Here is a 23,158-nt window from a genome sequence, read left to right on the forward strand (position 1 = left end):
TTTTAGTATTTAATGCTTTTTTCTTAAATCCCAGGTCCTAGATTTTCTTGATTATGTCAGAGGGAGTTGTGTGTGTGAGTCCGTGTTGTTCCCCCCTCCCCCATCTTCCCCCCTTTTTCTTTTTTCCCCTAAGTTTCTAGCAATCATATTCTAGAAGGAGAACTAGAAAGCATGAGAAGAGGACACTTTTATGTCTTTTTTTTATGTGTCTTTTATGCATATGTTAAGATGTCTTAATTTCCGTTTTTCTTCTAGATCCCTCTGTTGTCCAGGGCTTTTCAGCCTGAGCCGATTTTGCAGTCCAAGTTTGACACTGGAAGAGTATGAATGACACATAGGCAGGTTCCCATACGGCACATATCAATTCATTCCTAAGTCACCATTCATGAATTCCTCCAAAATAAATGTTCATGGGTTGAAAACTGCTAGTCTGATGATGTAGTGGGAGTGTGGCTCCTGTGTTTCCTTTCACAACATTGGCAATACCAAGCAGGAGCTGGCCTACTTAAAAGAGAGACTCTCTAAAAAGCCAGTTTAGTGAGAAGACAGGGTTGCATAAACATGCAAGTGCAAGAACTTTTTAACATTGTAGATGTAGCAACAGAACAAATCAACATTTTGCTACTTCCTATTAACATAAAAAGAAGTAACCTCAGCCCCAACAAATCACTGCTCATGCACAGCTGTGCCCCTCACAGCTAAGCCCCTAAAACCATCCTCACTCCTAGGATGGGCAACCTCTGGATTTACCCTGCAGGTGAAGGGAAGGTGGAAGCTGTCCTCTGACTGCAGTGAGAGCACTCATGTCCCTGAAAACACTCTGAGGGAACAGCCTGCAGTATAAAAGCAGCTCTCCTATTACCGACACGTTGCTATGGGCACTATTTCTAGGAAAGCAGCCACAAGAGGAGATCCAGAAAACATGGAAAAATATATGAGGGAAGAAAGAAAAACTACAAAGAGCGTGGACTCATCCCTGCCCATTCCTACTGGTAATCATAGGACTACAGGGAAGATGGATAGTGAAATCCAAGGACACACAGCCTCGTGAGGCTTGCGGTTTTGCATCACTCAGATGGTCGAAAAAAGGGTATTTCAAAACCCTGCATGGAATTAATATTTCTTGATAATCCAAGATATAATTTATCAGCTACCTTTAACTAATTTTTTGCTAAAAGTAAGAAGAATCAAGTTTAACTTTTCTTTATTACCCTGCATTAAGTGGATTTAATGAATGCAATTCTGGTAATGAAATTTGCTTAACACATCATAGGTAACAGTTTGCAAGAACTTTCCACTTGTCTGCTGGTACAGGGCAAGCCTATCTACAGTATATGAGAATAGCTTAGTCTCTAGGCACTTTTTCTTACAGTGTTAGCGGGTGACTAATGATAGCTGGATTTTGTGACCAAAGAACTACAGAACAAGTAGCTTCACGCCATCCAGCTGAACTGAAACCAGAAGAGGGAGGATGAACTGGTGTGTATTCCACACCACCAGCATCCCTGGTATGTTAAAGTCACTCTGTCAACTCCAGTTCGCATTAATCAAGAGCAGATCAAGTCTACCTTTCATGCTATTTTCTAAATGAAATCAGATGTACATGTAAAACTGGTATTTAAATGGGTTTTACCTAACAATGAGTCAGATATTGACAGTGCAATCACTATGAAGACTAAGGTAAGAGGCACTATATTGTCATGAATAATTCAAATCTCAGCATGGATATCGATGACCATGCACTTACAAGAGGAAACTGGGCAGCAGCTGGAGTTAGCCCAGATTTCCTGAAAAGTTGTTGGACTGCAACAGAGACACACTACAGAGATTTTGCTGTAAGATTCAACCAGAGAAATGGCAGCTCCTCGTTATTAAGAGTATCTGGACTAAATGCTCGGAAGCATTACTGAAATTGAGCAAGGAACAAAACCACAGCGTTAGCAAACTAATGAAATGGCACGGGTGAGAAAAATAAGGGAATGAAACCTGAAGGCAGAATTCCAGTACTTCCCCTTCTTTCCTCTTCCCAGTCACAGTATGTGGGGCACAGGGCAACAGAGTTCAGTGGTACCTAATGCCAGTTACTGCTCAGGAGCAAGTAACTTTACAATCTTTGGAATAAATGTGTACAATCAGCAAAAGCACAAACAAACAGAAAGGTCATAGGAGCCAAAACCATTCAGAACAAACCAGTCTGGGCTGGTTAATATAATCTGCTCTATTCACATAACTAAATTTGCTTCACTGAGGGCATGAACTTTCTTGGAAAAGCTCAAGTAATTAACTGCAGGAGCTTATGCCTTTTTTTTTTTCCACTCAAGTTTATTTTGCCCTGAAATTATTGCTGCTTGCACTCAACTGCTTCTATCAATTAACACAAAAAGCTGAGTTTTGCTTGTTCTTTCTAGAGGGAGATGCTTGAAGAGATGGTACCATTGAAGTGTACCATTTTAATTCTTCCTACCTCCTGTCAACTCATCCCATCACTTTGGCTAGATACAAAGAAAACCGTATCTTACCTCACGGAAAAAGAGCAGGTTACCAATGAAAGGAAGAGTTGGAGGATGTCGAATCCCTACTTTGCTTAGTTTGGAGAATGCAGATGTGGAGTACCTGGGAAAAACAAGGTAGTAAGTTAATTTTGGATCTTGTCATGATAGGACTTACCACAGTAATTAGTTCAGATGACTTGCCTGGATTCAGAGAAAACGCTTTCTGTGTTGACCAAACAGACCTGCCAACGCAGTGACACTGCTCAGCAGCTCCACAGGTCACAGAAATGAGCACATAACAATGGTGCCTCAGAGGGGGCAAACGAATGGACTCAAAAAGAAGGCCTGCCAATTGAGCAGTGGTAATAGAGAGCTGTTCCCGTTCCCACACAGGGTCTTGTAAGTCAGAAGTGACTCTTCAAAGTTACATGAGGCTACAAACAAGACCAAAACAGGCGTTCAGGGTTTGACTAGTGTGGCACATCTGGGAAAGGAACAAGAAGGACCTTCAGACTATTGTTTTCTTATTTTTCCACCACTGCTACCTATACAGATCACAGAACAAGAATTCAAACTAGTCTCAGTTGTGCGTGAGCCAAGACACTGTCAGTATGTTCAAGTCCAGCCTAGTATTTGGGCCAGATATGCTGATTAAGTGATTTTGCAGCTGCCAGTCAGCAAATTAAACAAGTATAAAAACTACAGGGAAACAAAGCCCAGGCTGAAAAGCTTCATGCATCCCTTGTTTCGGATGAAACTGTGGCATGTTGACAGGGACAACTGGGAAAAAATAAAGAAAAAAAAAACCCAAAAAACAAAACCAACAAAATCCCAAAGTCTCTCTTTTTTTTTCCCCCCTGCCCTCCCCCTTTCTTAATACAAACAATGGATTTATGTCAGTGGACTTCAATTAGTGAAACCTGACAGAGCAGGAGCTAACAGCAGCAGCTTTAATTAGCTAGACACAGTAATACTGAATGCTATCACCAGGAAGATCAGGACAAAAGATCTTTAAGATTAGTAAAAGGCTGTGTCTATATTAAGACTTTAGCTCAGAGCAATAATATAGTTTTAAAGCTCTCCCTCTGCATGGGGGTCTATGTCTGGAGCAGTTTTGGCACATGCAACTACACTTTTTTGACAGGAAACTGAACTTAAAGCTTTGTTTCAATCCATCTCTTACCACGGCAGGCTTGAATAAGCAGTCCTTCAGTTTTGAACCCCAAGTGAAGCAATACTGTTTAGTCCTAGGGAGCAAATTAAATCTAGTCCAAAATAAAAACTGAACTGCATATAATGCAGTGGTCACAATATCAACTGCTTTAGTCTATTGGGTCTGCAAGTCATCTGAATGAAATAATAGAGAGACAGCAGAAGCAGTGCCCTCAGACCCTGATGTGTTCATTCCCTCTTAATCCCAGCCTTGTTGACCCTAAGGACTATGCTAACCCATCACTATGACTTGGACCTCTCCTCCTTGAGGTCCAATAATTGACACATTCCTCATTTGAAATGCCCTACATGACACAGTAAGAATTATTCTGGTATAACTTAATGGGTAAACAGCACAGAGTTCTTGGGGGTCAGGGTGAAGAGGAGGGAGAAAAGAAACATTTCTGTCAGAAAATGGGCCTTTCCTCCAGCAGGAGGGAAAGAATGGTATTGTGAAATTAAATATACAAAATTAAGAGAATTAAATCTCACATGACCAGCAAAGCAGAATGGGACTTAAGTCACTAGCTTTTTGTAATTCTATTTCCCCCAGATTTCCTGCAGCACACTATCTACTCTCTTAACGCGAATCTGTGAAGATATTTTAGAAAAATCACAATCAGAAGACAGCAATTTGAATTTTTTTAAATAGCAACTTTTTAAGGGGCAGTACAAACCTTCACAAACACAAACCCTTTTAATAGAAATAATGTGTCTTCAGTCTATGCAAAGGCACTATTTCAGTATGCCAGAGTATCATGGAGTACGGGTACAGAAGTTGACATTTATTGCGTATTTTATACATATTATTGACTTTCTGACTATTTTAATGCTTTAAAAAAAAACAACAAACAAAGAATGTGAGGTTTTTTGCATTGAGAAAGCAAATACTCTTGGGGAAAAAAAAAGGTTTTAACTTCAAAATGACAGAAAAGTCTACACGGTACATTTTCTTTCCCAAAGAGAGAAGTTTTTGCTGCTGTTTGAAATCTTCCTAAAACATCTTTGTGTCACAGCAGAGTCCTCATCTTCAGCATGCAAACAGTGGAAAAAATGAAAATCTCTCTCAATAGAAACCCATCAATTTTGTGGCATTTTATCCTGGATGTTTTCACTGTAAAATAACATGGCAGATCACAAAACACCAGGCTGGGCCACAGTTAACCGCTAATATCACTATAGACTGGACACCCTGTAGACTCCAAGTCTTCATGTACTGCAAAGTGAAAATTGGCTGCAACAGAGCCTTAAACTACACAAAAGTAAACAATGTGATCAAATATTTAAAATGGAGCAAAACTAATGAGTACAGTGCACCCAGTTTCACAAGGCAACAAACACATGGACTCTGAAGACTATTTATGCTTAGATAAGCAGCTCATCTTTGTCAGCTTCTGAACACTACTGGCAGCTCCTCACAGCCGAGGATTTGCTTTCCTAATGTGGTTTTGTCTGATGCATTTTGCTCACTTACCTTTTGAAAAGCTACTTCAAATGTAAGGAAACACAAGTACTGCAGTCAAGTTTCACACTGAAATATAACAATGAAAGGGTAGGGCCAGCGGGAAAAAAAGAAGAAACCTCATCAATAAACATATTAGCTCTATCCTATGATTTTACAGTATTTCAGTTATTGTTGAAGTAGCTGCAGTTTTGTAGAAAAGGAAACAGTATGCAAGTTGTTAAAGACTGACTGGGCTGTATGCACAAAAGAGGGAAGATTTAAGACTGTACACAGGTAACCTTGACTTTGACCATTTCTAATGTAACAGCTTACTTTCTACAAAGTATTGTAGAGGTTGGGTTTTTTTATCCCTGCCTCTAGAATACTTAGCTCATTCCTACCAGTTTGGATGGGGGAAGAGCAAGAAAGGAGTGGGTTAGGGGACTCTTTTAAAAATAAATAAAACTGTCCTGCATGACAGACAATGAACACTAGTTATACACGAATCTGACAGCTTCAGAGCACAAACCTTTGCCTTGTCAGCCAGAAGCAACCAAATGGGCCACTTTCTGTGGTTCAGCTACTGGGCACACCTAGGACATGCACTTGGCCTGTAACTCTCAGAGCTGTGAGCGAAGCGCACTGGGAAAACAGTGGCCAGGTTTTGTTGCTGGTTAAGGGGAGGTAAGCTATAAGCCGGAAGAGTGCAAACTGGAAAGGCTGCCTTGTAGGCAGGCACAAGACATTTGTCTGAAGAAGCTGTATGTCTAAATTAAATAGTTCCACACCTGCCTTATCACCAGCAGGAAGTCTTATTTCTCACTCTGAGGCTTAACATTTCTGTGTTAATTTACGACCAAAATTAATCTGGTATCAGGCAACCTCGTGCTGTTGCTGTGGGTGCACGCTAAGGGTAGAAGACGAGCCAATGGGCTGAGTCAAATGCAAAATCTAGAAATAGAAGAGATAATGAGAGGCGACCAAGATGACCAAAGATACAGAACAACTTCTGTACAAGGAATAAGCAGACAGGCTACAATCTTAATCCTGGAAAAAGAAGCAACTGATGGAGGACATAATAAAAATATTTAAGATCCTGAAAGCTTAGAAAATAAAGAATTAGTACTCACTATTTAAAGCCAAAGTAAAAAAAAAAAAAAAAAATAAAATCCACAAATGAACATTCAGGTGGCAGGATTAAAAATAAAGCCCTTTTCCAAGAAACCAATATACTATGAAACTCCTTGTCATGGAATGCTGTCTATTCTAGAAGCTTAAAAAGCTTCCAAAAGTGATTAAATAAATTAATGAAGGGGGGAGGGGAATAAAAAAATAAATCAGCAGGCACTTTTAATTTGTGATTTAACGAATGTAGGAGACACACATGGAAAAGATTAAAGGGAAGGAGGGAAAATTAATCAAATTTATTTTCCTAAGCAGGGAACTAGTCTGTAAGCTTCCAAAGGCAGAATAAGAGATTAGACTGTTATAAAACCTAAGAGATAAAACCTCAGACACTTCAGTTTTCTTAAGAGGAAGAGAGGAAGTAGTATCTGTGCAGTGGGAGGGGCATGAAAAGGATAAAACTGATGGCAGCAATATTTACTGCACAATCTAGCACATTCTTACTCAAAAGAGAAACATACCCTAATATTTACACACATAGGGCTTCCTGCACAACTATTAATTTAAAACCCTGGCATCATATTTTGAACAAAGTGACAAGACATCAAAAGGAACCAGAGGAACAGGAATAATGAAGTAGATCAATAAACAATTCAGTAACTCTTTGAAGACATTCAGATGGCCTGTCAGAGCTAGATGCCCTCTGTATATATTAAACATGACTGTTAAAAGAAACTTAACATTCCAAATACATTCCTGTAGGCCAGCATGGCGGATTTAAGCTTTCTGAAATACAAACTTATTTCCACAAAACACCATGTAAAAAATAAGCCGAAAGACTTAAAAATCAACAGATAATTAACGTAAGTTGCGATGGATATGTAATCAACAGAACTAGCCATCTGCCCAGCCAGGTCAGTACTGATCAGCACCACAAGAAAAAGTATTACAAGTGTAATTGTAGTGTAATTAAGTGCAATCGATTTGTGTAGCAGATAACATTACAGTTTTCAATTCTGCATCACAGAGGTCAACATACTACTGAAACTACCCCAAATTTCTCTCAACAAAGTACTTCATTCCTTCCACATCTAAGTAATGCGCAACCCAATAATATCTGAAAGCTATAAACCAGGACACTCACAGATAAAAAAGTGATGTTATTTAATGCCATTGTTGAGGGCTGGGAGGTGCATTATTTTGGAAGACTGAATGGGAAAACAAAGTATTTTGCTGAGATAATGGAAATCATTCCTACTAAACAAGAGATAATCATAATGTATTTTCTCCCATTTGCCTCTATTTACATATACCCATCCCGTTAACGTTGGCATGTATTTTGCCCACAAAGCAGTAACAATATACAAAATAACAGTAGCCTCCCTAACATTACAATGATTGCTCATATGAAAATATACAAGCATTCCTGGGAGCACTGCCTAGATAGTACAGTCTCACCAAAACATTGATATCATCCCCAGGCTGGCTAGAAAGTTAAGACTTTCTGCTTTTAGCCCTCACTGGGAAATTTTGCATTATGAATACTGCAGCAGCATCACTGGACAGCTGCCATCACATACATCTTTCTTCTAGTCTGATGCTCAGGATATTTATGATAGAAAATCATTATCTGGTCCCATTCCGACAAAGGACCATGCAGAAACTAAGTCTTGCAAGTGGGGGAGTATTGCAACCAAAGTGGATAAAACCACCTCTGGCTATTACCTCCAGAAAGTGTACTCACCGAGAGAGAAATAAAACAAAACAGCAAATCAAATCAGCTGTCCATCCCCAAAAGACAGGCAGATCCTGAAGCACCCTCTCACAAAGCAGAGGAGAGAAAATTGGGGAAAGTAGATCTCTCCTATAAACTGTTCTAATCTTAGCCAACAAAGGTTACTAAATTGCCCTTTACTGTTGCCTAGTAGTACCCCTGGTGGAAATGGAAAGTTTTGCTGGATAGAAATACACTTGGCTGTGTAGAATACCGGCTCAGAGTAAGGAATTACACTATTTTTTTCAGGAAAAGATACAGAATATCCACAAGTATAATTTCAGTACATTCCAGAGGTAAGCTTTGAAAGAGACATTAGTCAGCATGGGATAAGGCTATTTAAGCACTGCAATTTCATTTTCAAGTTTAACAAATCCGTGCATTTTAACTATGAATTTGTAGGGCTGTAATACCAGTTTCAGAGATAATGAAAATTTCCATGTAACACTTGCTTTTCCTAAATACTTGCACGCACTCCCAGTGTTTTAATTTTGACATAACTGCACAAGAAAAAGACAGCTATTACACGCCCTTGCACCATCCGCTTCCACAAGGGCAGATGTTTTCCAGCTGCAAAGCATAAATGACCATAGGATTATTATTATTTCATTGAAACATTTGCTAATGCACCAGAAATAATGTGTAAGAAAGGCCAAATTTTACGCTCAATATTAAATTTGTACCTCATCTATCTGCTAACAATCATTTTTTAATCCATACTGTTCTGGTCTGTTGAACAATTTTTTTTTTAGTGTTTCTTATCTTAAGACAACCAATAGGCACAAGGGACTGGTTGTAATAAGGCTGCAGGTTGGCACTGTGTGTTTAAAGTTTTGGGGGTTGCTTTGATTTAAAAAAAGAAAAAAAAACAGAAGTTACCAGTGAATCAAGGCCAATTAAACGAAAAAGCCCATACAGGAAAACAACATACTTCACCATGCACCAGAGTAGTCCTGGGAGAGACAGATGGTCTGTACAGCAGGCCAATGACAATATTTCAACACCTCTCTCAGAGTGCAGCCCTTTCACACTGGGCGGTGACTCTTCCAAATAAAGAGCAAACAAACAAGAGTCATAAATCCACAGCTTCAGCCCTTCATTGTTGGCTCAACACCTTTAAACAAAATGATGGAGGTCAACAGCAGCAGAGGCTGTTGCCTCTTTATAGCAACATATATCCTTGGGAAAGGAGGTGGGACCTCCACCCCACGTGAGCACAAAGGGTGATCTCACCAGGAAGAGAGACCACAGCAGATCTGAAGTCTGGTGCATATGTGAGACCATACACGATGCCCACAGGAAGCCTGGGTCAGAGCTGATAGCTAAGCTCAGCTTTCACATCCCAACCCCACTACCTTAACCGCAGGCCAAGCCTTCCTTTCACTTCCTAGGACCACTGGTACCATATATTTCTTAAGGACCAGTGTCCTCTTTACCCTTTTTATTGACACAGATATTGTGAGGCACACAGAGGAAAATGATACCACCTCAAGACCATAAATGTTCTTGCTTCAGCCAGGAAGACTGAAGTTTGCATAAACTGGTGCATTGCTAGAAACACAGATTTCAGAAACCATACTAAAATTTCATAAAGTTGTATTTCTGCCCTCCTCAAGTAATTACACATCTCAATTTTGTAATTGGACTTCTCAACTGCGTAATTAAAAGGACAAAGTTTCAGGTTAATTCATCTTTCTAATTGTTATGCAAGTTCATACTCTAGTGACGCAACTCCATTTGCAGGAAACATGGCACCTGTTTCTGTACCATTTCTACATCTCAACTGTTCCTACGTACTAGGAATACTGATATAAATGAAAGATGCAGTCTCATGTTTAAGTCAAGATAGGAAAGTCTGCTTGGAAGCCCAGTCAGTTTGGCTTTTCATTGCCATAAAAGAGGTACTCACTAGGCCACTGGCTTATTATTTTATATGGTCAAAAAGGGACTGCAATGCTGTGGTGGCTGAATTCCTGAAATGTTATCTAGCATACACATCAAGTAGTGATGTGCTGTGTAGGCAAAGCCAAGTTGTATTCCCACTAGCACATACATACCTCAGCTGCCTTTAATTTTTTAAGCCATGCAGTTCTGGTCTACCAGGCAACTTGCTTGATGTCTGTTGCTGTCAGGGAACCGGTTTTAGAGTTCAGGTCTTGTACCACATTCCTCAACAGTAACAGTACATACAGAGCCACTCAGCTGGCACAAGGGCTTTATGGAGTAGCACCCAGCTGAGGAAAACCCTGGGAAAGAAAAAAGCTGCTTCAAGAGGCTCAATGCCTCCCAGTGCTTTTGGGCCCCAAGATGTCTTCCTTGACTGAAGGCAAGGTGGGAACACAGTCCTTCCTTTCTTTTTGAGACTAGTCTGTCTGCATACATATAGTAGGATGACAGGCATCAAAGCCTACACAAAAAGAGTTACTGGAACAAACCTCCAGGCATCTTCCCCACTTGTAGTCTCAAATGAGAATCTCTGACAGACTGCAGGGATAATTCACCTACTTTTGGACAGTTCTGGACAAATGCAGACAGACCTCATGATTACATGACGCATGAAATATTTTTTTATTTAAGTTAACATCAAGGGGCCACCATCCATCCAGTGCACTGAATGTGGCAGAGGTTCTGCCGATAGAAACGGATGTGATCAGAGCACCCGAGATCGTTTCATAGTGTACAGAGAATGTGAATTAATGGTCCAAAGCCCAACTTTGTTCTGGTGTTTCCTAACTTGTGTGTGCTTGACTTTACAAGCTCAATAATGTGCCTTTAATGCAGTTTTCAGTGCAAGTTCTCAGTTTTTTTAAAGCTCACTAAAAATCCATCACATTGCATCATTTTACATCCCCAGGGTCATCAAAAGACCCTAGAACTATGTCAGGGACCTTTGCCAAGTGAGCTAATGACAGAGCTGACAGAAGCAGGTTGTCTTTCATACAAGGGAGCTGTGAGGTCCAGCCTGCCAGAGTGTCTCTAAGACTTCCTTAGAGAGGAAAAATCAGCAAAATTGAAGAGTTCCTAAACCAAAATGCTAGGCTCCTGGATAGGTGCTGACACCTCACCATTCAGCCCTCATCTGCTCCCCTGGCAGCACCGCCACATCCCCACTCTTCCTCATCCATGGACCTCCTGCCACCCCAGCTCCAATCTCTGCTTCTCACTTGAGCAGACCTGCACTGCTCCCCTTACTCAGCCTCTGGCTTACCTCCCATCATGAGCTCTCCAACTGACTCCTTCCCCACACAGCCTCACAATGGTTTGTATCAGCCATTTATGCAGTTGTTTATCCCAGTTTCTCCTCCTCTAACCCCAAATCCCTTCCTTTCTTATCACTTCAATACCCACAGTACACATCCTTTCCCTCCTCCCCACCAGCGCTGCACACAGGTGATGGACGAGTCAAGGGGAAAAGGGCTGGTGGAGGGATGAGACAGGCTGCCTGCTTGTAGTTCATGTGCCCAAGCTTCACTGATGCTATCATATAGGGGATCCATTACAGAAATGCTTTTCTCACTCCCTGTAACTGGAGCAAGCTGAACTGCTCTCAGGGACTTGCTGCCTGCTCAACCCTCAGCACTGACAAAGGGTAGGAATATGCTTAGCAAATGCAGAATCAGAAATATTAGTTGAAGATCATATATGAACATAAGACATTCCAATGAATGTGTGCTAACTGCAATTTTTCAGACACAATTTGCCCAGATTTGCATGAGAAAGGCATAAAGTACACCCACTGACAAAACACACCTTCTCTCACTGAGTACTGAATCCGAGTCAAATTTAATATTAAAAAAAAAAAAAAAATCAAACACCACCTCTAAAAATAAATAAATTTTAAAACAACAAAAAAGAGCCATGCCAGAAAAATCCCCAAAATAAAACAAGCAAACCAGCATTTTTCTTCAGCCTTTGTCTCAAAAACTACAGAGCTCATTTTAACTAAATTTTTTCAATAATTCCACCTAAGGCAGACAACAGCCCTGGAAAACTTTAATCATAGCTGTTTAGAGTTTGATAAAGCTGTTTAGAGTTTGATAAAGCTGTTTAGAGTTTGATAAAGCAATAGGCAATTGAAAATAACGTTGTATAATGGCAGCATCACACACCCTTAATTTGTGGTGCTCTCAGACCCACCCATAATTAAATGGGCCAGATTAAAAATAAAGCAAGTGCTGGCTCTCAGTCTGAGAGCACACATAAAATCTCAGCTCATACCTAGTTATTTTATGTAATTCCTAATCCATTATAGTAGGGGGGTGACAATGACAACATTGTCTGACCCTTAATTACAGGAAAGATGCTATAATACCGTACATACTAGACAGCCTATGATAAAAGTTGAAATTAATACTGGAGACTGCCTACTCCCCACGACTTGAAAACTAGGAGTACTCTGACGCCACAAGGAGAGACGATGCTTCTTTATTTTTCTTTTCTTGCTCAGGTCTTCATTACTCTGTTCCTCTAACTTCCCATTATTCCCAATACCAAATAAAAACCCACTGAATTACACTTCACACACACACACACATCTCATTTCCACACCATTCAGGTACAAAGGAGGACAAAAACCTCTGGAGGAGTGATCCCATGCCCTGGCAGGTGGCAGAAGTAGCAACATGAAGCAGCACAGAAGAACTACTGGAAGTGAGAATGCTTCAGGGAACAAATGACAATCTGTTACATCATGCAAGAGCACCAGTTCTGGCTGCAAAGCCTCAGAATTAAACAAGAGAAGTGACCATATATGCATCTAAATAGTGTGAGTGCAGAGGTCTGTGTTTTGATGCATGATTTAGTATCACTAGAGTTAAAGTGAAGGGTGCCCAGAGCCCCCTTTGTGACAAGCAAGGCACAGCACTGTGGTCACTGAAGAATAACATCATTAATTTCTGAAGGCAAGAAGAGACAATCCTTCCAACCTCAAGGTTCCTGGGCACATGAATAGTGAGTGGAAGTACAGAAGCGGTATTCAAAGGCTTGCGAAAATACAGAAAATAAACTCAGCCTTCCCTTTGCACCTTATGCATGACTTTTTGGGTATCTGTGGGCTGACAAGAGTTGAGCCCACAGGAAAAGAGAGTAACTCAGTCCTGTTCATAATGTGAATTCATCTTGTAAGAGACAAAGCAATTGAATCACAGAATCACTGTGATTTTGTGAAAGTAGACAGAGCAAGGAATATGCATAACTTTTATTCCCTACCCTAGCACTACCAGAATACCTTTTAGCAAGCCTATGCACAAGACAGGAAGAGCGCTGAAACTATTTCAATCACCTTTCAGTGTGCTTGAGCAGTCAATCACCATCACCAGCCTGAGTAAGCTATCATGGCCAGTAACAAAGGCTGATACCTACCACATAACAGAAGGTACTTGAATAGATGCCAAACAAAGCCAAAGGAAAAGCACAATTTCAAACAGACTGGATGAAAGGAGCGCAGGAAGCCAGCTTCAAGGAGATTCTCTGAACTCAAAAAAAGGCTAAAAAAAAGTGGGCTCAAGTGTTGCTCCCAAGTGCCATCCAGATTAAAAGCAAAACAAAAGCAATTGGGGTTTCCTGGAGCTCACAATCACCCATTCAAGCTGTAAGCAGACTGAGCAACCAGCTACACACAGGAATAGCAACACCGGGTACACACAAAGTGTCAAACCCACAGCAGAATGGAGTGTGAGGTATTTTCCTCCTTTAATCACTGAAAAATGCAGTAACACCGTGCATTACTTGTAAAACAGCAGGTTGGACTGTTCAGACAGAAATATACTTTTTAAGCTGACATGCTCATCTCTGGGCTGCTTGTTATTTAAAAAAAAAAAAAAAAAGTGCTTGTCACACATTATCTCATCTTCTGACTGCACTTTGAAGTCCATTCTGGCCATTTGTCCATGACACAGACAGATTCCAACCCTTAGGAATAATTCTCTTAACTTCATAAAGAAACCCTTATTCAAGTCAGATAATTTTCATGTAGAGGCTGACATGGAAATGGCTTTCCTGGAACACAGTTGATTTGCATTACTCGGTGTCATAGCACATGATAGCTTACTTTGCAGCCTGCTTGTCTGGATCGCCCATAATCCCCACAGCCGCAGTCCTCTCCACGAAGGAGTTGTGCACACTACAGGAAGAGTTAATTTTAATGGAGCATCGTATCGGTCATGTTCTCTCTTAAACTGTTTTATCTGGCAGGCTCCTAGATGAAATTTGTAATCATGGTTCTCTGCTAACAAAGGAAAGTCCATTGTTGTTGCCTGTGCCTTTTACTCTGGGGTTTTTAACAACTGACATACTGTTGTACGAGTAATGTAGCGTACGTAAAGACTGCCTTCACAGCATCTCTCAAATGACCTGCTATTGCACCCCTGTCCCAGCTCACCCTTCCTCCTTCAGTTAAACAGTCTCAAACACTTCTGGCACATGAAAGCAAAATACTTCAATGCCTCAACTGCAAATGCATTGAGACAGCAACCATCTTTCCTGTACAGCGCACAGCCTTCACATGCACAGTGGAGCCCTGATCCTTGACAAAGGTTCATAGCTCCTGCTGAAATAAGAGTGATAAATAAATCATCATCATGGGGTCCCCTAAAGTGGATGGAAGTCTACGCACTGTCATCCGATGACTTTTTAACTACTGCAATGAACTTAAATTCCACAGGGAGGTAATGACAGCAATTCATTACTATGAACAATTCACTTTCAAAGAGAGGCAAGAGAAGATGCCTAAAGAAGCCAGTTTTCTTCACCCTGTTCCCAAGCACCTGTGTGCAGATCTGTGATATTTTCCAGAGGCAGAACGAAGAAACTAGATGCTGATACACAGGCTGTAAAAGAGATTTAAAAGTTGATAAAAACAAAAGGACTGACAACAGAATTGGGATCAAGAGCAGAAGAGAATAAGAGCAAGGCATGATACAAATCACAGAAATCCTGGCAGGAAGAAAGAGGCTTACTGAGAGAAAGCAAAGGGATGCGCAGCCAAAGTCTTTGAGAAGTTATGTACTGGAGGGGATATGCAGGATCTTAAAACTACCTTGAGTCACATATAAGGAATGATCTAGGTTCATTTATTATTATGGTTAGATTTATGTATTTATTGTGCTAAGTAAAACAACAATTTTATTTTTTTTAAGGCTTGTTATAGACCTGCATCATTATTTACAGCTTTAATTCATCTCCAAGGAGCTAACCGTAAGACATGAAGCTGGATGTCTTAAGACAAATACTTTTACTGATCACTGTGGAGTTTTAGTGCCTGTCCTAAGAGAAACTAGAATGGAAGATCCAATCATGGCTAAAACAGCAATGGGTAGAAATCTTGGAATTGGAGGAATGTGAAAGAGACACCAAGAAAAGCATCAGCACAATCCGCTCAAGCCAAGTAAAGTGCAGTAGGGCACAAGTCTAACATACCATGTGTCAAATCTGGCAGCCTGCAAAAAGGTGACCCTCACTGGCCTTTACCAGAGCTCTAAAGGTAAGCTTTAATTTTAATGTTTCCCCCAAATTAAACAGTGGTTACAATGTAAAGGCCCAGGTAAGTTGGTAAATTCCCACACTGGCATACCACATCTCAGAATGGCTGCTTTACTTACTCTACAAAGAGCTAACTCGAGCTATGGTACTTTTGAACCCTTAAGGAAAACATATATCTATATTTATGTATATATCCATATATGTAGATTCATATGCATGCACACACACACATTAAATCCGTTAATTTCCCCATAGAACAAAATAAATACCTAACAATATTGTATGTTTTGGATACTGTTCGTTTTCCACAAGGGGTTCTGTACATAATTCATGTTTTCATTCACACTGAACATCTATCTATCCTTTAAAGATGCATCTGCAGCAGGCATGCATTAAGATGACACTTTGCTATAGACCATTCACACCAGCCCCCTTCAGAAAGGGGAAACTCCCCTACTGAGTAACACTCAAGCAAAGCCTAACATGCAAGGCTGAAGATTTTCTGTGCTAAGTCCCAACAGCTACCATTAGTTTTGTTCTCTTCTATTGTGTCAACTGCCTGCTGGGGAGCTTAGCCCATCTCAGCTCCTTTCATTTCAAGTCCATGCAAAGTGCCAAAACCCACCCATGACTACCGCATTACCCTTGGGACCTGCGAGTTGGCATAAAGGCTCTCTGCTGTGGCAATTTCCCTGTCCTCAAGATAAAATAGAAAAAAAGATTACAAATCTTAAGGATTCTTGGAAGAAGAAAGGAAAATGGAAATTATGTGAGGAAGGAATTAGGTGGCTGAATACTTGAAGTGGTTTAGAAGATCGATTGGTTTCTTTTTTGTATCTACAGCTATCAGTATTTAGAAAACCAGTACTTTCAAAAAACGTTTCTTAAACTTCTGCAATAGAAAAGATACAATTTATAACAGAGGAAAAAATAAGGCAGCATCCTCACTTTTAGCATTGTGCTAAAAGTGAACCTTTTCAAAATCAAGTAGCATCACATAACATGCGCCTAACAAAATGGTTAAGTTTCTCTGTACTGACTTTTAACAAATCCTGGAACACTAGCACAACTCAGAGCATTTGAAGGACTGCCAGCATAACTTGAAAATCTAAAGGGACAGGAAGAAAGCAGAGATAGTAAGTCAATTAGCTGGACATCATCATCTTCCTTACATACTATAACGGAACTATCAGTTTGGAATGCCATCAGCAAGGAATTTGAGGAGAGGCCTGAAATTTAATTAACACCTTTCAATATTGTCAAACAAGTCTTTCATTTTAGGCTGGGGTGAGGCTTTTTTGGCAAGGGTATATGTACAGTTGATAAATACAATTTTTCCAATAGCATCTACTTGGGCTAGTCCAATGCACTAGAATCACTAGATAACACAATAGTTTGCCTAAAAGACCTCACACTCCACAGAGAACTAACATGACATCAAACTAGACGAGCTAAAAGTTGGCTCAATGCTGGGCCACAAAACATGGCTGATAACCATGAGGTATTAGCCTGCAGGACTCTTACTAGTAGGATTTACAGGGATAGTTTCTTATTCACTAATGAAAGGAATCATGAGTTACAGCCACTTAAATCTGACACCAGATTTTCTGTGCTAAGGTCTGCAGGTCTCTCTAGCACCCTGCTGCCAGAAGGCCACTGGAATGGCCATGCAACTAGATAGCTGGAAATCTGTCCTGGCAGCTGGTGACTGTTGTTGAGCATCACACACCACTAGGAATGGTCCCACCTACCTGAAGTATGGCAAGCCCATCCTAGCCATGACATTAATATGGGTACGACCCTGCCAGCAGGTCACCTATTGGAGTAGGGCTGTAGGAGGCCCTCACTGCTGCTGAAAAATTTTGTTTCCTTCCCTCTACCACCCACCTCCATACATGCCTTCTTGCTGCCTTCCCTCTGTTCATCTGATCCCGTCAGAGCCAACGCAGCCACTAAACCAGCAAACAAGCCCAGGAGAAGTGAACTTGTTTTGGTGGTGGTTTGTACCCAGAAGGAGAGGGAAGGGTGCCCACATAGGTCTGCTGAGGGGCCAAATCGATGCCAGAGTCAGCACCAGCAAGTGGGTGATTGGAGGGGGAATATCCCTTTTGTCAGCTGTGAGCTATTAGGTCAGCTCAGTCACTATGTGAAATGTTCCCCTTAGACACAGTGGCTCTAAAGCTCTTTCCTGGCAAAGTTTACCACTGACACAAAGATGGGTAGGATAGCACAGCGCAAAACAGATGGGTTGCAGCTACAGAACAGGGAAGTGAAGTCATCTGGCAGCCTGACAACACATCTAGGAAGCAGAAACACAGATCATACCTCCTGGATGGAATGCTCTGCTTGGAAAGGTCACAGACATGTCCTCAGTCACTGCTTCGATTAGAGCTGGAGCTATTGCTGGTGGGGTTAGAAGCACACACATAATCCCTAGGGTTATAGAAAAGGGCTACCAGGCAGAAGCGAGGAAACAATGTGCAGAGCACAGGTAAAACAACCATGCACCTATTACACACAGTTCTGTTCAGGAAAGGTGTGGGAGTGCTGGGTGGAGCTTGAAGGAGGCTTGTAGAAAGGGATCTAAGGATGGGAAAGGAAAAATAAAATGAACTCTTAAATGAGAAGCTTAAAGAGCTCCAAGCAGCATATTGAAAAGAAAGTTGAGAAGTGCTTTGATTGCTGCCTACAAATAGTTGCACAGGAATGAGCTCTGACAGCCAGCAGCTTTCCATCCTCCTTGGCAAAGCCAAAACGCTCATGGAGCTGGGTGTAGCCATTACAGAAACGTAAACCTGCATTCAGATGCCATTTCTTGGCATGGAGGGCACGTAAGGGTTGAAACAGTTTACCAGGTTAAGCAAATGGACTTACTGAAGCTTTCAGCTTTTAGAAGAGGGATCCTTTTTTTTTTTAATCTTTTTTTTTTGAAAAAAGAAGACAAGCAAACAAAAGCCCACACCACACAGCGCTTCCCCTGTAAAGTCTAAAGGAAAACACAGAGCCTGAATACACAGGAAGTCAAACTAGATGGAAGCATAGCTCATTCAGGTCTATAAATAAACAAGTGATTAACTATTGCTCTAATTGTTGTTTGCTATCGATGGGAAAAGGACTATTTGCCTCCTCATACATCAGGGAGGGATTTGTGCTACCAATACAAATCAGTGACAAAGTCACAGAACTGGCCCCTTCCACTCCAATACAATCACACAGCCAAAGACAGCAACAAAAAGGCTTTGGCTAGAAATTCCCCACAGCTTATCTAGAAAGACAAATACTTCACCTCTTTAAATGAGAGCCTAAACGCAGATACCAAGCCAGCTAACAATTAGCCAGGCAATCCCAGACATGGGATTTAGGCTTTTCTGTACTGAAAAGTTTATTAGAATCTAGCATCTGGCCTTTATTTTACTTATCTTACATACAGTTTGATTAAATATGTTTTAGAGCATGGAGCCATCTATCTAAAGACAACATAAAGACCTGTCTGAGGAAAGACAGGTCTTCCTTCCTCGTACCAAATAAAGTCAATTTGGGAAAACAATCATCCCACAATTCTTCCACTTAAATTAAAAAATAAATAAATCATCACCATCATAAATAAAACCCCAGGCAACTATTTGGAACAGCAGTTCTTCGAAGGAAAGGGGTAAAACCCCAACAGAAACTCTTCAATGTGTGCACAAGAGAATGTCTGTTATTAAAAGGCACAATCACAGACAGAGATGCAAGACCACAACATAGTCACTATTTTGAACATTACAATAAGAGCACAACATCATTAGAGGATTTTATGCAACCCTCTGGATGTACAGAGGAATAAGCATGTATAGATGTATGAATGGCTGTAAAGAATGTTTCCCAACTTAGAGTAACTGCCAGTAACCTAAAAACATCTTTCAAGAAAGGAGGAAAAAGGTTGCAAAAAACTTACCATTTCAAAGTCAGCACACTCAAACATGTTTTCCACTAAATAAAGTACTTCCTAAAAGACATATTGATATATAGTGAACCCCTAACCAAGCCTCCTCTTCAAAATAAACTAAAGAACAACTCATTCTTCTAACCCACTCCTAACTACTACACCTCATAAGGTATATTCTTAACTTCAAAATGAAAGCATCCAGAGACCTTCAGCAGCCACACCTGCACTAGTTTACCACTCCAAAAGATGCAGGTGGGCAGAATTAATTATTCCATTAGCAATGTACCATGCACCTGAGACTTACTGCTATGGCTGGGGCACCTGTGGGCTTACACCTACTGAAAATTAAAGCGGTGTTATTATTCTTCTCTCCTGACAGATCAGAGTCACAACCACCATTGATCTTTGATTCTGAAACAAGTCTATTTGAACAGAGCTGTATTTCATGGCAGAGCATAGCCCTTTTTTGGGCGCGCACAATTTGTCTCCTGTTGTTCGACTGCTGGCACAGGCTTTCATATACACCCTGACACAGCTTTTCTTCCTAGGGAGCAAAGCAGTGAAAGATTGACCCATGATGCTAGAAGCCAGCATTTGAAAAGGAAAAAGGAAGAGTCTGATGGCAGTACATGGGACAAAATCTGGGGACTGGGTTATCTGAAGTGCTTTAGACTGAGTTTACACAGAAGTTTTTACAATTATAGCTTCTGGCATATCGTCAAAAGGGTAATTGCCTGCACCTGGTTGGTGAAACACTGCAAGGAATGGAAGGGAGATGACTCAGAGGCCCTTATGAAACATCCCCAGACCAGTCATCCCAGGCTACTGTGGTTCCTATTGTTCCACTAGCAAGTTGTGGCTGGTGATAAAATGTGGCTGGTTGCATGTCTCTAAAATGGTGCAAGCATGTAGTAGTTTTTGTTTGCTTTTAAAGATGATTTAGTGCTTATGAAAGACAGTATGTCAGCTCAGGAAGCTGAGGCACCCCAAGTACGCGGTAATTCCAGCACCCATGTTAGCTGCTCTGGCTTATCCCCCTTGCCAGTGAATTGGCTGTGGTCTTGTTTCTGATCAAACTGCAAAACAGCAATTCTGCACACAACTGGTACACCACAACTCTCAGCTTACAAAGAGCTAAAACAAAACAAACTTTCCTGGATTTAATTAAAAAACAACAAGAAGAAACCCAGAGGCTGCATATTCCACTTCACATCATTGTCATTTATTAGGGACGTATTTCAGTGTTTCTCTCATTATAAAGGAGAAAGACTACATAGTTTGCATCTCTGCCTGCAGCCATGTTTTTCAAACTTGGGTGTCAAAAGACAAAGCTCTTAAATCTACACTTAGTATTTCAAATAAAGGGGCTCTACCTTAACTAGACATTGCACAGAAACTCTCTAGAAACAGACACCCAACTTCTTCTGAAATAAAAAAAAAAAAAAAGAAATCATTATATTACGTACATGTGTCTAAAGGAAGTTTCGACCACATTGGCCAGAAGAGTTAATACGACAGAAACACCTAGCTAAAACTGTTTGCTGGTGTACTAGTAATGCAAAGAAAAATAACAGTGTACAGAGTGGAAAACAGAAAAGAGTAAGGACGAGATGAACAATGAGGGATTTGTTAAGTGTATGTCTTAGAAAGGGGGCCAGGGCTTTGAGAGAGCACAGGGAACAGGGTGCCCCATAACACCGACAGACCCACAGGTCTGAGTCTCTGTCTTGCAAGGCAACAACTAAACTCCTGGGTTTGCCCTACCTGTCCTGCACGTAAAATGTCTTTAGCCCTCATAAGCTGTAATTTGAGGAGCAGAGACATAGCTTTCACACAGCTGAGACACACAACTGTCTGCACGGTTTTACCAAGTGCGTGCCTACACGAACCCCTAATTATCTGCACTGTCATGTATAATTAGTCAGTCTGAACATGTAGTATTCGTCAATATGGGAATGTTAGGCACAGTTCATACATTCAATAGCATCCTGTGTTTGTACACAGGAATCTCTCAGTAAGTATAACTAACATCATACTCTGAAAGGGGCAAGCAAAACAGACAAAAGACTTAGTGTATATGTCATTTATCCCAGGACCTTACACAAAACCAGAAAATTGCTTTCTAAAATACGTAATCAAGTGCCTTCTGTGTTTTCATTTTTAAATAATTGGACACAGTGCTTCCATGGCCTGCACTAAAGACAGAAATTAAAGCTCATTATTCAAGCAGGCTGTCATCAATATAGAGAGAACAAGAGGACAGTCATGAGCAGGCAATCCCAGCACACAATTTTTGAGGCTATTGAAAGTTGTTGTGTGATTACCTTGAAAAACAGACATTATCAGAAATATAAAAGTGGAAATAGAGGAAGGATGCAATCAAGAAATATCACTGTGCACATTTCAGCACACCTAAACAGTCTTTCATGTAGCTGAACCTCACATTTGCAAAAATCTGGAACTACTCAAAAATTAAGCTTAGCATACAAAACAGGGTTAACTTATCTCACACATGAAAAGGCTGGCTAAACCTACAGTAGCCAGATCTCATCCATCTCCTTCTCTTATTCTGGGTATCAGAAAGATTGAAGTGTTAATAGCTGCCTTATTGACTCATTACCTTATAGACTTTTAAAATCTGCATAAAAATAGATTTAAAAAAACCCCTCTTATTCAAATCAAGCACATTTGACTGCAACTACATCAAACAGAGTCCCAGTTTTAGCAGAGAGATGCTGCTTCATGTCAGTTAGTTGACACAACCACGCGTCTGCCTCTGTGCTAAATACATGTGCATGAAGGGAGGAGGGAGAGAGAGAGAACGGAGGAGAGCACAAGCCTGCATGCAAACATGCTGTTATCTGGGTTTTTTTCCAGTTGGAATTGTTAGCACAGCTCAATCAAATCTATTGAAAAGAGCTAGGGATTCATCCAACCACCATATTTCAACAAGCTCTTTATCCTGGGCCTTATCCCAAATATGAAGACCATGGGAGTTCCTCAGCTAACCTCAGTGGGGTTTGGATCAGACCCACTCTGCAAGTAATCTCATTTTATATGGTTCTGTTAATAGGCTGTACTGCTAGAATAAAAAGTATTGAAGAGCATTAGAAAGGCTGACAAAATCTGACTTACGGAAAGCAGCAGCAAGGCTTGAGCATGACAAAGACAATGTAAGTATTTTGCCCTTGCTGTACGGTCACTAGGGTGATTGAGGGTGAAGGATGTAAATATTTTGGGCAATATGAAAATTAATTCTCCATTACTAAATAAGTGATTTAACCCACTTCTTAAATTTACTGTGACAACACTGGTCCCGTTCCCACTGCCCTCTCCTTTGTAAACAATTTAGGAAGACATACGAATGGATAATGCCAACGCTCCAGCTTTACTGCATGTTCAGCCACATCCCAAAGAAACGTCAAGAAGCCCTTTTAGCTCCGGGCTTCTCTGATGGATGAACATCGCTCTGTAAAACTTTCAGAGCAGTAATGTCCTCAGCACATTGTAGATCTGCATTGAAAAAAATGCACTGTCCAAGCTGCCATACTGTATCTTAGCAATTCATTTTCTACATTTGCTGTTTCTAAGGGACCCATAGAGCAGTGATCTCTGAACTTTTTTGATTACATATCCCTAACAGTAGAACATTTTCGAGCACACACTCCCAATGCATGGATATATACTTAATTATAAATTATATA

General features: G+C 40.7%; 1 protein-coding gene across 3 annotated transcripts in view; it reads right to left on the reverse strand.

Annotated features, from left to right (window-relative positions):
* TBXAS1 (thromboxane A synthase 1) overlaps positions 1–23,158 on the reverse strand; it is a 228,641-nt gene that overhangs the window by 171,834 nt on the left and 33,649 nt on the right. For all 3 annotated transcript variants that reach the window (XM_065680635.1, XM_065680662.1, XM_065680643.1), the window contains exon 2: positions 2,520–2,613. In XM_065680635.1, coding sequence (XP_065536707.1) covers positions 2,520–2,613 — 94 coding nt within the window. The remainder of the gene's footprint in view (positions 1–2,519; positions 2,614–23,158) is intronic.

The sequence above is a fragment of the Lathamus discolor genome, chromosome 1 (genome assembly GCF_037157495.1).
Source record: "Lathamus discolor isolate bLatDis1 chromosome 1, bLatDis1.hap1, whole genome shotgun sequence".
NCBI lineage: Eukaryota > Metazoa > Chordata > Aves > Psittaciformes > Psittacidae > Lathamus > Lathamus discolor.